At 42.7% G+C, this 16,101-nt stretch overlaps 1 protein-coding gene across 1 annotated transcript in view; it reads right to left on the bottom strand.

Annotated features, from left to right (window-relative positions):
* LOC132828091 (uncharacterized) overlaps positions 1-14,777 on the bottom strand; it is a 46,959-nt gene extending 32,182 nt beyond the window's left edge. Inside the window, exons 1-6 of the mRNA XM_060845000.1 lie at positions 14,768-14,777; positions 14,056-14,139; positions 11,794-12,108; positions 11,339-11,662; positions 4,442-4,538; positions 3,201-3,290 (exon numbers count right to left, since the gene is read on the bottom strand). Of these exons, the coding sequence (XP_060700983.1) occupies positions 3,201-3,290; positions 4,442-4,538; positions 11,339-11,662; positions 11,794-12,108; positions 14,056-14,139; positions 14,768-14,777 (920 nt within the window). The remainder of the gene's footprint in view (positions 1-3,200; positions 3,291-4,441; positions 4,539-11,338; positions 11,663-11,793; positions 12,109-14,055; positions 14,140-14,767) is intronic.
* Between the last annotated feature and the right edge of the window lie 1,324 nt (positions 14,778-16,101).

Genomic DNA, 16,101 nt, shown 5'->3' with positions numbered 1-16,101 from the left:
TTGCTGTCCCTGTGGATCCAATGATCTTTTGTCACCTCACCGTTTCTGTTCATCCTCTCTCTACAGCCATTGTGTCCCTAATTTCCCATCAGAGCCATGTCTTTGAGAATTGCAAAGCCCTTAAGGGCCCCAACCCTCCGCATGTGAAGGACAAAGTGTCAGTGACCTGGGATAACCCACATCCTGCTGCTCTCTGACACCTCCTGTTCTGTGAGAACACCCGAAAGAGTGATTGTATGTTTTATTTCCTCTTTAGACCAGATCAGATTCAGGTTTCTTTATTAGGTATTTATTAATGCATGCCTGGGAGCTATACAGATCAAAAAATGGTGAATGTGTGATATCTTTAGGACAGCAACAAAGATTTTATTCTATGCTGTTCTATCTCTAACAGCATTGTCAGAATGACATTGACGTGGAATGGTGCCATAGAGCTATATGCCAACCCCCCTTTCTACTCAGTGTCTCCCGTTGTGACAGGCTGTCACCTTTGAACTCTGAGGTAAAACACAATGCAGCTCCCAGAGACTGGAAGCCTGCAGCTTACAGTGACAGGGCTCTGTGTTTAACTGTGATGGAAAGCACAGAGACTGGCAGCCTGCAGCTTGCAGTGACATGGCTCTGCGTTTAACTGGGATGGAACGCACAGAGACTAGCAGCCTGCAGCTTACAGTGACATGGCTCTGTGTTTAACTGCGATGGAAAGCACAGAGACTGGCAGCCTGAAGCTTACAGTGACAGGGCTCTGCGTTTAACTGTGATGGAAAGCACAGAGACTGGTAACCTGCAGCTTACAGTGACAGGGCTCTGTGTTTAACTGTGATGGAAAGCACAGAGACTGACAGCCTGCAGCTTACAGTGACAGGGCTCTGCGTTTAACTGTGATGAAAAGCACAGAGACTGGCAGCCTGCAGCTTACAGTGACAGGGCTCTGTGTTTAACTGTGATGGAAAGCACAGAGATTGGAAGCCCGCAAGCAACTGTCCCAGAGCTCCACATCCAACTGATGGGAGAGCTGGACCGAGAGCAGGTCTGGTGATGAGGAGAAGGCTGGCGGTTTGCCCATGATGACTTGAGTGGATATTGAGTGGAGGAGGATTGTCTCCAGGGAGTGTGCAGGGATATGCTGGTGAAGTCAGATAAAGTCTGGGTGATGTTTGAGACAAGCAATCAGTGAGTAGCATTCACCAAGTCGCTGCTGTGATTAACACACTGGGAATTTGCACTGCCTCATTTTTGGGGCAAGGGAAGAATTTGGAAATTGTGAATAAATACTGAGTATTCGGTTAATAATGAGATTCAAATGCATGGACATAAGTTGGTCAGAACTCAGTCATGAGATTCTGAAGTTGCCGTTTATACATTTGAAGAGAAAATTGGAAAATCATTTCTCGATAAGAAATTCTTTGTGTATTTTCCCAACTTCTTGGAATTTTCCACATCGTTCTAGGAAGGGAAAAAAACGACCCATCTCCCTCTTTCTCTGTGAGAGTCTCCCATTCTCGTGAAAAATGGATATTGCTCTATCCCATAGAAAAGTGGGAGGTATCATTGGAGACACTGTTTCTAGTGAATGAGTAATGCAAATTGCTTATTTCTTAAAGAAAGAGACTCCTACTGACATACATCACGACAAAATAAAACGTGAAGTATAAATCTGCAATGTTACATTGCACAAACACATTTTAATCAAACGTAGATATTCAAAGTAGCGGTTCCAGTGATCATTTCAGTCGCTGGTTCTTCTTCCACTCCATTAATGGAAAATTATTTTCTGACAAAATTTCATTTCTCACACAGAATTAAGAAAAGAAATGCCCAATGTGAGACAAATAGTGAATATTCAAACAACATGCAAAATTCCAACTAGTGTCAAAGGAGCAGAAAGTCTTCATTTTCTTACATTGGTCAAGGTGAGAGCATCAGATTCAATGAGTAACTGGAAAGAAACATCAGATACATTGAGACAGAGCGTGAAGCCTTATTGTTCATGTTAGTTTTGATTTAAAGTCTGGACATTGCAATGAACTGAGCAAAGCTCGAGATGAACTGGAGCTATGTCCAGATCACACTCCTCCTTCCCCATCACCTGCTGCACATATGCTGGGAAAATAATCCAGAATAATTCCACTCTAAAACGTAAACCATCATTTTATCAGAGAGAGTTAATGTTTCCCTGTAGTGAAGCTGGTGAGCAGTTACCACAGAAGTAGGTTAAGACATACTACATAGCAGCAATTACAGTCCAATCAACATTAAGTTTGATCAGGTATACAGTGAGATCATGGGTGATCTGATAACCTTCAATCTCACTTTCCTGCCTGTTCCCCATCATTGTGATTTACTGACTGATTAAACACCAGACTATCTCAGCCTTGAGTGTACTTAATGGCACAGCCTCATCAATCCACTTTGGTAACTAATTCTATAAATTCACAATCACCTTAGAGATATAAATTCTCCTCATCTCAGTCTGAAATATATGATCCCTTGATCTGAGATGATGCCGTCTGGTCCTAGACACACTCTGTCAAGTCCTCTCCTCAGAAAATAGTCCCTGCATACCTTAGATCAGCCTATTGTCCAGCCTTGATCCCTCCTGAGGGCATAAAAGATTGAGGATGCTCTGTACAATACCATTATACAATGTTTTTAAAATACGGTCACGGAGAGAGATGAGGCAGGATCAGAGTTGGCCGTTCTGACCCTCAAGCTCCTTCAGTATTCACCTGGATCATTGCAGATCATCTCCCTGAATATAATTTTTCTTGCACTAGCTCAAGTCCCTCTTGTTGTCACGAGGGATTAAGGGCTACGGGGAGAATGCGGGTAAGTGGAGTTAAAATGCCCATCAGCCATGATTGAATGGCGGAGTGGACTCGATGGGCCAAATGGCCTTCCTTCCACTCCTATGTCTTATGGTCTTATGTTTTTACAATATATCTTCATTACCCAGAACATTATTGATCTCTGTTTTGAATATACTCAAGGCTGGATCTTCCAAAGGTCTCTGGGGCAGAGAATTCCAACAAACCATCACCCTCTGAGTGAAGAAATTCCTGCTCATCTCAGTCCCAAATGGTCAACCCATTCTTCTCAAACTGTGTCTCCTGCTTCGAATCCCCTCCACCCAGGGCCACCTCATTGATGGGGAACTTAGAGTGCTCAAAATCATTCTTGTAAAGGCCATGATGCTCACCTAATGTTTTCGTGTAAGTATTGTGACTGAAACAGAACAAATCACCAGGAGAGTGAAGAGTACCCAACGTATCACATCCCAGACAATGTAACTGTGTAAATCAGAAGAAATACAAAATCATTCGAAGGAAACAAGACTGCATCATGTTTCAAACATTTATCCCCTGTTTACACTGCAGCATATTGGAACAAAGTAAAGCAGCACTACCAAAGGAATGAAATGGAAAAACTAAATTACAGTTCAATTTATGAAAGCCCTGAACAACGTATAAAGACCAACAAGTTTCAGTTCCATGTCCTGTCATGCTCAGCATCTTGTTGTCAATGAGGAATTTTAGATGTGGATGGATATTTACAGGAGCACTGCAGTCTGGTGTAATATTCCAGTGGGTGAGAAGTCTCTTCAGTGAGTGAGGAACTCAGAATAGCATCATCCCACACTGCTCCTGCACCTTCTAACAGGCAAGGCTTAACCAGCTGGAACCAGACAGCCTCCCACCCTCTCAGTTTGGGAATAATGTTTAACATGAGAGAATGGAGGAGGAGATGGTGATAGAGAATGTAATGTCCCTGGCAGTGATACTCCAGACGCTCTAGCTCAACAAAATCTGTCACTTCTTTGAAAAATACATTTAACTTGGGACATTAGATTACTTACAGTGTGGAAACAGGCCCTTCCGCCCAACAAGTCCACACCGACCCGCCGAAGCGCAACCCACCCATACCCCTATACCTAACATTACGGGCAATTTAGCATGGCCAATTCACCTGACCCGCACATCTTTGGAACGTGGGAGGAAACCGGCGCACCCGGAGGAAACCCACGCAGACACGGGGAAAACGTGCAAACTCCACACAGTCTGTCGCCTGAGTCGGGAATTGAACCCGGGTCTCGGGCACTGTGAGGCAGCAGTGCTAACCACTGTGCCACCGTGCCGCCCACAAATGGCAGGCAGAGAATTGGCGCTTCATTTGATGAATTTATAATAACATAAATAACAACATTGTAAATGTTATGATGTGGAAATTGAACCCCTCTGCTAATTAAAACTAAAATTAAAACACCCAGAAAAGCTCACCTGAAGTTCACCAGTAAGGAAGTGAACATAATAATATTGTATAAAATGAGTGATTGTTTCCATTCTGATAAATCATTGCCTGAAACTGAAAGCTTTTATGCTGAATCACTTATTCTCACTTGAAATCAATGCTAATGGAAATATCGACAATGAAATTGTTCTACCTTTGATTGACAGACTTGGGCCCTGAAGATGTTCTTGTTGCTGTTGGTGATGTTGTTGTTGATATTGTTGAGGAATTGTCACAAGTATATTCCCTTCCTGTTGAGACATAAGATAATATTCAGCTTCAACTGAGTCTCCCTTATAGAACATTTCTGTGATCCAGGTTATTCGGGTGACCATCCTCCAAGGCAGACTTCGGGACAGGCAGCAGCGAAAAGTGGCTGAGCAGAGGCTGATAGCTAAGTTCGGTACCCATAGGGAGGACCTCAACAGGGACCCTTGGGTTCGTATCACACTGCAGGTGACCACCATTGCACTATACACACACACAGACACTCCTATACACACACAAATGCACAGACACACCTATACATAGACACACACACAGACACTCACACACACTCCGACAGACACACACACTCCCACACTCACATGTACCCTGTCGCTGACCTAGTCCCCTTTGCACTCACACACATATTCACTCTCTCACTGACACTCACAACCCCCCACTCCAGACACACAAACAAACACACACACACTCCTACAGTCACACACCCTCACACTCACACATGCACACTCTCACAGACTTAGACCCATTTACACTCACACACACATATACACTCTCTCTCACAGACACTCACAACCCCCCACCCCAGACACACACAGAAACCCACATGCACACATACATATATACGTTTGTGGGGTGAATTTATACTTGCAGAGTTACATTGAACATTGCTCAAAAACTGCATGAATCCATGTAAGACTCTGTTAACTCACTTTTTAGATTAGAATCAGTCTAAACATTATGGCACAGCCAACAGAACACAGGGGGCTAACACCTTCAATATCTTAACATCTTATCTGGGCTGACACCAATTGTTACAGTTTACCTGAGAATGTAAAGTTTTTTATAAATTGTGATTTACTTATGAAAGAAGTGAAACTATCATGGTCATTCTAACAGATGAGAGACTTAAACAATCAAGGTATTTTTCAACGTATAATTTCAGTTACATCACAATGTAAACTTTTGCTATAAATTCTGAGTCTTACAATTGTGTCCTCCACAACCACCTGATGAAGGAGCAGTGCTCTGAAAGCTAGTGCTTCCAATTAAATCTGTTGGATTATAACCTGGTGTTATGTGATTTTTAGGTGTTTTGTGATTTTTAGCTTTGTACACCCCAGTCCAACACCAGCATCTCCAAATCATGACCAAGAGAGCAGTCTTCAAAAAAAGGACCTCAGGACTTGTTGTGAATAATGGATTTTGTTGAATTAATTTTGTTATAAATCCCCAAGTCTGCCAAGATGTGGTAGTGACCTATTTTGTACATAATTTGTATTTTGTTCCTCATCTGGACATTGATGCATTAAAGCATTCTTATTAAAGCATTTCAAAAGCCGAAGTTGGGTAGGACTATATTACTAAGATCTCCTTTCTCCTCATTGTCAAACATAGAAGAAAGTTCCAGCCACTGAGCTGGTCACTGCTCCGGCTGGACAATGTATTCCTGGGGGATCCAGCAGCCCCTGCTCTGCCCAGTAATATCCTGTGATTGCTGGGTGAGCTTCCACTGGGACTTTTGCCTCCACTATTGTATTTAGACACAATGATGTAGTCATTATGTTAGCTCCTGTTACATGAGAACAAGGCGTGGATGTTGTCGTTCTGACAAATCAAAAGGTATGGATAACAGTGTCTGGCCTAAACATACCTCACAGTCACTGGCACTTCAGGGTCCGGGTTACAACTGAAGTATTCAGTTACATACAGTGACACCTGTCCATCAGCATGTGACATACAGTTACATACAGTGACACCTGTCCATCAGCATGTCATGCCTGATGTGACCCTGACTAAGATGGAGTCTGACACCATTATCCCCTCAGGTCACATGCTACGATACAGTGATGAACTTTATCTATTAAAGGTACAACACACACAAGCTGTGAGATGTAACACAAAGCTGGATTGAAGCATTTATGCATTTTCTGGAGCTTTATTACAATTTTGTCCATTTTCAAAAATAAATTAACACCTTGTCCAAAATTGTTTAAACATCAAAGAGACGTGATGTGATGAGGTACAGTTATTTGTAAGTATGAAAGAAACTTAACCAATGAGCAGTTTGAATAGACATTGAATGAATATGTCAGCCTCAGTGTTTGTAGGAAACTTACCGATGCTGCTGATTTATATCATGGAACTCCAGCCCCTCCCTGCTACACTGGGAACTGAGACATGAACCATTTCACTGGGTTTTGTTCCCTGAGTATTTGAGGCTATGCAGTAATATTGATGATGTTGCTGTGTGAAGGATTGACAATGTAGATCCAGTTTATTGGTGTCAGAGATCATTGAATCGGGAAATGGGTCTTCTCAGACCATGTGTGATGAATGGGGAGGGACCCCTGGGCAGACTCACAGGAGACTGTCTTTGAACCCCAAGACCGTGAGATAATTGGTTGGGATTAAAATTGAAGTCCAGGAACAGAGTCGGCTTCTTTGGGAAATAAACATTTGTCACAAAACTGACGGTAATTGAAGAACCAAAAACCTCCACCACTTTGCCCTTCACTATCCCATTTAGTGTCGTAGACTCATATGGCACAGAAATAGACCCTTCAGGTTAATACGTCCGTGCCAAACAAGTTTCTCAAAATACACCAGTCCCACTTGCCTGCATTTGGCCTATATCCCTCCAAATCTTTCTTATTCATGTGCTGATTAAAATTTTTTTTAACATTGCAACTGCCCCTTTATCTCCCATGTCCTCTGGCAGCTCATTCCACATATGAGCCACCCTCTGTGTGAGAATGTTGCCCCTCAGGTTCATTTCACATCTTTCTCCTCTCACTGTGAAAACATGACCCCTCACTTTGAACTCTCCCAGCCTCGTGAAAGAAACCTTTGCTAAACACCTTATCTAGATCCCTCATGATTTTATAAACCTCGATAAAGTCACCTCCCAACCTCCTCCCCTCCAGGGGAAAAAGACTCAGCCTATCCTTATCACTCAAACCCTCCAGTCACAGCAACATCTTAGTAGATCTGTTCTGAAACCTCTTCAATTTAATAATAACCTTCCTGAAGCAGGATGCCTCGAACTGTGCACATTAAACCAAAAGTGGCCTTGCCATCATTCTATACAAGTGTAATGTGATGTTCCAACTCCTACACCTAATGTTCTGAGCAATGATGGTAAGCATGCTAAATGCCTTCTTAACCACCCTGTCTACTTCTGATGCAAATTTCAAAAATTCCCTGGGTCTCTCTGTTCAACAGCACTACCCAGGGCCCTACTTTTAATTGGATTAGTCCTGTCCTTGTTTGTTCTACCAAAAACCTTTAGCTCACGTTGATCCAAATTAAATTCCATCTGCCACTCCTCAGCCCATTGACCGAATTGGTCAAGATCCCTTTGCAATTGTAGATAACCTTTGTCACTGTCAACAATACCACCAATTTTGGTGTCATACATAAACTTATGAACCATGCCTTCTAAATTCTCATTCAAATCATTTATATAAATTACACCGATCCCTGCAGAACACCACTGATCACAGGCCTCCAAACCCAACAAATGACCCTCCACCATCACCCTCTGTCTCCTGCCATCAAGCTAATTTTGTACTCAGTTTGCAAGCTTACCCTGAATCCCACGTGATCTAACTTTGCAAATTAGTTGAGAATGTGGAAACCTCATGGAGATAACAAATACTGTTCTGCCTCATCAATCTTATCGCTGACATCCTGAAGAAATGTAACCAAGTTTGTGATGCACAATTTTTCACAAACTATCCCTAATGTGTTTGTGCCTCTGCAAATGCATATAAATCTGATCTCTCAATATTGCCTTCAACAACTCGGTCGGTGTTTGTACAATGTGTGCAGGAGGGTTTCCTGACACAATATGTCGACAGGCCAACAAGAGGGGAGGCTATATTGGATTTGGTTCTAGGTAATGAACCAGGCCAGGTGTTAGACTTGGAGGTAGGTGAGCACTTCGGGGACAGTGACCACAACTCGGTGACTTTTACTTTAATGATGGAGAGGGATAATCGTGCGCCGCAGGGCAAGAGTTATAGCTGGGGGCAGGGAAATTATGATGCAGTGAGGCATGACTTAGGATGTGTGGATTGGAAAAACAGGCTTCAAGAGAAGAACACTAATGAGATGTGGGGATTGTTCAAGGAGCAGCTACTGCGTGTCCTCGATAGGTATGTACCAGTCAGGCATGGTGTAAAGGGCCTTGTGAGGCAGTCGTGGTTTAGTAAGGAATTGGAGTCCTTTGTGAAAGGGAAGAAGGCGGCATATGTAAAGATGAGGCGTGAAGGTTCAGTAGGGGCGATTGAGAGTTATAAGGTAGCCAGGAAGGAGCTAAAGAGGGAGCTAAGAGAAGCGAGAAGGGGACATGAAAAGTCTTTAGCTGGTAGGATTAGGGAAAACCCAAAGGCTTTCTATAGGTATGTCAAGAATAAAAGGATGACTAGGGTAGGTATCGGTCCAGTCAAGGATAGTAGTGGGAAGTTGTGTGTGGAGGCGGAGGAGATTGGAGAGACATTAAATCAGTACTTTTCATCAGTATTCACTCAGGAACAGGACACTGTTGCTGATGTGAATATGGAATCACAAATAATTAGAATGGATGCCCTGGAAATATGCAGGGAAGAGGTTTTGGGAATATTGGAAAGGATGAATATAGATAAGTCTCCTGGGCCTGATGGCATTTACCCCAGGATCCTATGGGAAGGTAGGGAGGAGATAGCAGAGCCATTGGCCTGGATTTTTATGTCGTCATTGTCAACGGGAATAGTACCAGAGGACTGGAGGATAGCGAATGTGGTCCCATTGTTCAAGAAAGGGAGTAGGGATAGCCCTAGTAACTATAGGCCAGTGAGTCTGACTTCAGTGGTGGGCAAAGTCTTAGAGAGAATGGTAAGGGATAAGATTTATGAACATCTGGGTAGGAATAACGTGATCAGGGATAGCCAGCATGGTTTTGTGAAGGGCAGGTCGTGCCTCACAAACCTTATTGAGTTCTTTGAGAAGGTGACTAAGGAAGTGGACGAGGGTAAAGCAGTAGATGTTGTGTATATGGAGTTTAGTAAGGCGTTCGATAAGGTTCCCCATGGTAGGCTAATGCTAAAACTACGGAGGTATGGCATTGAGGATACATTAGAGGTTTGGATTAGGAATTGGCTGGCTGGAAGGAGACAGAGGGTAGTAGTTGATGGATTATGTTCATCTTGGAGCGCAGTTACTAGCGGTGTACCACAAGGATCTGTTTTGGGACCATTGCTTTTTGTTATCTTTATAAATGATCTAGAGGAAGGACTTGAAAGCTGGGTAAGCAAGTTTGCGGATGACACAAAAATCGGTGGAGTTGTGGATAGTGAGGAAGGAAGTGGTAGGTTACAGCGGGATATAGATAAGTTGCAGAGCTGGGCGGAAATGTGGCAAATGGAATTCAATGTAGCTAAGTGCGAAGTCGTTCACTTTGGTAGGAATAACAAGATGATGGATTACTGGGCTAATGGTAGGCTACTTGGTAGTGTGGATGAGCAGAGGGATCTTGGTGTCCATGTACACAGATCTCTGAAAGTTGCCACCCAGGTAAATAGTGCTGTGAGGAAGGCATATGGTGTACTGGGCTTTATTGGCAGAGGAATTGAGTTCCGGAGTCCTGAGGTCATGTTGCAGTTGTATAAGACTCTGGTGAGGCCTCATCTGGAGTATTGTGTGCAGTTTTGGTCACCATACTATAGGAAGGATGTGGAAGCTTTAGAACGAGTGCAGAGGAGGTTTACCAGGATGTTGCCTGGAATGGTAGGAAAATCTTATGAGGAAAGGCTGAGGCACTTGGGGCTGTTCTCATTGGAGAAGAGAAGGTTTAGGGGAGATCTGATAGAAGTGTATAAGATGATTAGGGGTTTAGATAGGGTAGATACTAAGAACCTTTTACCGCTAATGGAGTCAGGTGTTACTAGGGGACATAGCTTTAAATTAAGGGCTGGTAGGTATAGGACAGATGTTAGGGGTAGATTCTTCACACAGCGGGTTGTGAGTTCATGGAATGCCCTGCCCGTATCAGTGGTGAACTCTCCTTCTTTATGGTCATTTAAGCGGGCATTGGATAGGCATTTGGAAGTTATTGGGCTAGTATAGGTTAGGTAGGATTCGGTCGGCGCAACATCGAGGGCCGAAGGGCCTGTACTGCGCTGTATCCTTCTATGTTCTATGTTCTAACTAACCGCTGATGTCAGACCCACAGATCCATAATAGGAGAAACTGAGGACTGCAGAAGCTGGCGATCAGAGTTGAAAATGTGTTGCTGGAAAAACGCAGCAGTCAGACAGCATCCAAGGAGCAGGAGAGTCGATGTTTCGGGCATGAGCCCTTTTTCAGGAAGTAAGTTCACCACAGATCCATAATGCCCATGCTTCTCCATTCCGCCTTTCTGAAATGAAGGTATAACATTCGCCAAATTCCAGCCCTCCACAATCGCACCTGTGACTGTGGATGATGCAAATAGCTCAACTATGGGCCCCTCAACTTCTTCCCAAATTTCCCACACTGTCCTGGGAGACACTTGATTGGGTTCTGGAGATTTATGCATTGTTATGTATTTTAAAACTTTCAGCACTTCCTCTTCTGTAATATGGACTGTTTTCATGACATCAATATTTAATTCCCTGTGTTCCCTAATCTCCATGTAAAATATTCAAAATATTTGTTTAGTATCTCCCCCATTTGTGACGGACTTGGTTGAAGGAAGCAAATGGCTGTAATGCAGCAATGGAGTTGTTGCAATGTTTCTCCATGCTGTGGGCAGGATTTTATCTACCTACTCATTTTTAAAGTACAGTATTGTTTGCATCACACTTACCGATGCTGTTGATCTGTATCCTATAACTGCAGTTCTTCTCTCTTACATTGTGGACTGACACATGAGCAATTTCACTGGGTTTTGTTCCCTGAGTATTTGAGGCTGTGCAGTAATATTGATGATGTTGCTGTGTGAAGGATTGACAATGTAGATCCAGTTTATTGGTGTAAGAGATCTTTGAATCTTGTGATGGCTTCTTCTCAGACCATGTGTAGTGAATGGGGAGGGATCCCTGGGCAGATTCACAGGAGACTGTCACTGACCCCCCAGAACATGAGACATTTGGTTGGGATAAAAATCGAAGCCCAGGAACAGAAACGGCTTCTGTGGGAAAGACACAATTATTCTGTGAGAAAAATCAAATATCCTCCAACACTGCCACTTTTCTTCCTGCATAAAACACTGTTCGGGCATATCAGCAGAGAGTATTTTTAAAAAATTACTGAGACATTTACCATCAGAGATGTGCAGCTTTACATTAAACATTGGATCAAAGGCAAAAGTCTCGATCCCACAGCTGTACCATCCTGCATCTTCCCATTGAAGATTCGTGATTGTGACAAGAAACATTCCTTGTGTTTTGTCGTCAGTGATCGTTATTCTCCCATTTGGCCAATTTGTTTTTGCTCTAATAGAACACAAACGATTCCATCCTTGACACCAATATTTCACGTATGACTGGTACTGCTGCGCATCGTAATGACAAGATATTGTGACCGCTCTTCCCAAAATTCCTATTACTTGTTTCTCTGCCCATAAAGCACCTGAAACTGAAGAGACAATATTTCAGAAATTTAACAGGAAAGAACTGCACAAAACAATCAGATACATTTTAATCAGCTACATTCCATCCAGTACATAATGAAGGTAATCATTAATATAAACCTTATCAGAGCCTCGACGTGTTCCAAATTCCCAGGGAATGATTGAAACAATCGGGATATTTTCTTATCCGACTGGTCGAGCTTTGGGACAATCTTGAAATTGGGCTTGTGCTGCCCGCTGTGGGCTCTAACTCCACTGTGTGTGACATCATCGAAACGTTGTCCCCCTGGAGAGCAGCCTGAGTGACAGGCCTGGATTGGAGTTGGCTGAGGATCAGTGTGAAGGAGGGTACAGGTGCTGAAGGGTCCTTGCTCCGACCAGAGAAGGAGGGTTTCATCCAGGGAGGAGAGGAGAGTGTGTGTGGACTCATGGTGGGCTCAGGGGCTGCATTTTCAGGGCACATACAAAAGTGACCCAGGAAAGTGATGAGCGACCTCGAGTGGGGGAGGAAGAGAATCGAAGTTCAGCAAGAGATGGTTCATGATGTGAGAGAGAGATCAATGTGCAAGATCTTGAGTGCAGTAAAGGCTGAATTATTTGTAATCACACATTGTTGTCAGTGTGAGGAGAGTAAGTTAACAGAAGGAGTTTATTCATTGTTCCAGAGAGATTGCTCCTGAGAAAAATCATAAATTGCTGCCAGATTGTGTCACAGTGTGGAAGAGGTGCAGCCTGTTGATGACTGGGTAGACATTACTTCAATAAATACTGAGAGAAATGTCATTAAGCGTAAGTGAAGAGCTGGAATGGAGAGAAGAAAGGACAAAGACAATTGCATGATTCAAGGTGGTGAAGGGCAGGAAACAGACCTTATTTAATAAAGGAAGCCTTGAAAGAAAGAGAATTGCGAAAACAGAGAGATGAACGCTTCAGATTTCTATCTGTGACGTTTTCTGTATGAAATTGGTGAGCAACAGCTGCAAAATGTTTCAAAAAGTTTTCATGGAACAGAATTCACAGAGTTGTGGCCGAGGGTACTGCAACATTGGGAATTTTAAACATAAGTGTTTGAAAATGTCTTGATCATAAATGAAGCAATGGCAATGATGGGCTGCAATTGTATTGCTGTGTTATATTGTAATCAATGGGATTGAACGAGAGTAAGCAACTTGATTCAAGTTAATGACTGAAAGAAATAAAGCTTTTTATGGGAAGGGAAATATAAACCAACCATCTGCTTTTGTGACAGAGCCTCACTAAATAATATTTAATGAACTGCAATTCAAAAATAAAACAAAAGCAAACTCAAGATGTTTTGTTTGAGGGCATATTACCCTCCAGTTTTCAGTGTATATTGAGCATTCAAAATTTTGGATAATTTAAAACGATTCTGCTGGTGTGTTCACTTAAAAGAAACATTATGTTGTCCTTTTTATTTCATTCATAATTACTAATGCTGCTCCAAAGTCTTTGGGAACTATGTCACATGGGATTATCATGTGTTTAAGAGAAGATATAACATTTTGTGATGTATTTTATGTATTTTTATGTTTGTTCATTTAAATTCAAACTTCTATATATAGAGACAGAGTCCATGCTGTGTCTGTTTTCTACAGCTTGTTAATCACCTGAAGCCAGTCGCTGCATTGTGTAAGGCTGACCTGGAACCTCACCCAGTCCTGCTCCCTGCACTGGGTATGTTGGAAGGATTTGCAAGTTGATAATGAATCTCTTTCGCTTTGTGAGAATATACATTCCTTTGCAAAATGTGCTGGAGTGAGAATCGTACTCTCGGTATTTTTCCCAGCAATAACAATGTTACCCATTGTGTCACAAGCTCTTCCTTTGTCCTTTATACATCTTCAACTATTTAAACATTCCCACTGCCTAAACCACACAGTGGACTTCAACAAACATTGGTTATCTAATATACAACTGGAATGGTCACTCACCAGGAATGGAACAAATGAGGAGAATCAAAGTCCACATCGTTTTATTCTCAAAGATTTTTGATTTTAGTCTCTCAACTCTTGTTTCTCACTTTGAAGTAAGTGTATTATGCAATGCCCGCAGGATGTGAAATGAGGAAGAGAATATAGGAAGTCAGCTTCTGTAACCAGTGTGAGTTAGATGATTAATTATAACTCTGAGGAAATTTTTCTCTGATCGATTATGTTTAACAGAGGAACTAAATTAATTTTCATTGAAAGAATAGAAAATTCTGCAATCAAGACAGATAACGAGTCTGATGCTGAGGATAATGTTGACTCAAACACAGCATTTATACTGAAATCTCAGGTTAATAACAACCAGAATAATCCCCCATGTCAGAAAATTTCAATGAACTGCTTTTGACAAAGATTTCTTCAGTGAAAATAAATCCTAGAGTTAAAAATAGATTTTTGAAGGGCTATTTTGTGTTTTATGCAAAACATGTCTCCTGTTCACACTGAATAATTATTCTGTCAAAATCTGGAATCCTAGATGCAGAGGACAAGGGCACCCACTGTTCCAGTTCCACAAGATCCAAGTAAACATGACAGGGAGCTGATTTCAGGCAGAAAAAGGAACTCAACAACAGAGGGAGAATTCAGGGGGAAGTGAACTGTGATTGAGTAACTGGGAGTGAGCTTCAGTTCCAAGGTGAGGATCCCTCTGGTGTACCGAATGACATGGGGCTTTGTATTCACCAGGACGTGGTTGATGATGAGTGAGTCTGGTGAACCATGCTGGGTTTCACCTTTGAGAATTATAAAGAATCTGACACCCTTCACCAACCGTGCTCACCCCCAGCCACAATGCTGAAGGCAGTGCCCCCACCTTAACCCTTAATATGGGAGGAGAGTCACTGGAGTCATTACCCAGAGACTGAACCAACGAGGACCATCACAATGCTCTGTCTGGGAAACAGAAACAATACGTTGGGTAAACTCCTAAAGAACACTTGGAAACATTTAGGGGTTAATACCCCAATGGGGATGAAACCCCTCTGCTGTCAGGTCACCAGTGTCTGAGTGTCAGAAACAGAGAGCAGAGATCCCCCAGCCCCTGAATGACATGGACACTGTAGAATCAGTTGGAAAAATAGGATCAGATTGAAAAATTAGATTCTGTGATGAAACAGTGAAGACAGCAGTTATTAACAAAGTGAAGAATATCTGATCAAATTGTCAGAGATCCTGTAAAGTGACTTGCTCAGTGTCAAAGCCATATCCTGGTAGACGCTCATTCAGAAGTTTTTAAAAGACCGTTCTTCTGAGACAAACAATTGCAGGATCTGGAGCTGCCACAAAGCCCCTCCCTCATTCGGATGGATGTCCCATTTGCTCTGGAATGGTGCAGTGATCCACCCACAACATGGACATGAGCCTGTCCCAGGAGGTTTCCTTCCCAGAGATTGTGATCACAGGGCTGGGTCTGAAAACTCTCAGTACAGCCTATCCAAATTGTTAATATATTACACTGGTACCTGCAAAACGCAGCTAGTCACACACCTCCCACTCAAAAATATCCTTCACCACCACCCCCTGTCTCCTGCCAGCAAACCAATTTCTGATTGGCAAGCTCACCCTGAACTCCATGTAATCTAACTATACTGATTAGTCTGCCCAGCATAACTCTGTCACTAATGTCTGTGTAGACAATGTGTACTGCTGTGCTGTCATCAATTGTCTTGGTTACTTCACTAAATATCTCAATCAGGTTTAGTCAGCACCATTTCCCACACTCTATCCCAAATAAGGTCTTGCCTCTCCAAACATATGAAAAGCCTGTCTCTCAGAATCCCCTGCAACAACCTCCCCAGCACAGATATCGGAATCACAGCTCGATAGTTCCCAGGCTTCTCCTACCAGCCTTTGTTATATAAAGGCACAACATTAATCACCCTCCAGTCCTCCGGCACCTCACCTGTGGCTGTGGATGATACAAATATCTCTGCTGGGGGCTCCCCAAATTCCCTCCCTAACTTCCCACAATGTCCTGGGATACAACTTGAT

The sequence above is a fragment of the Hemiscyllium ocellatum genome, chromosome 26 (genome assembly GCF_020745735.1).
Source record: "Hemiscyllium ocellatum isolate sHemOce1 chromosome 26, sHemOce1.pat.X.cur, whole genome shotgun sequence".
In the NCBI taxonomy this organism is placed as follows: domain Eukaryota; kingdom Metazoa; phylum Chordata; class Chondrichthyes; order Orectolobiformes; family Hemiscylliidae; genus Hemiscyllium; species Hemiscyllium ocellatum.
The sequence above is the reverse complement of the archived record's forward strand: the minus strand, read 5'-3'. Positions and strand labels throughout refer to the sequence as shown.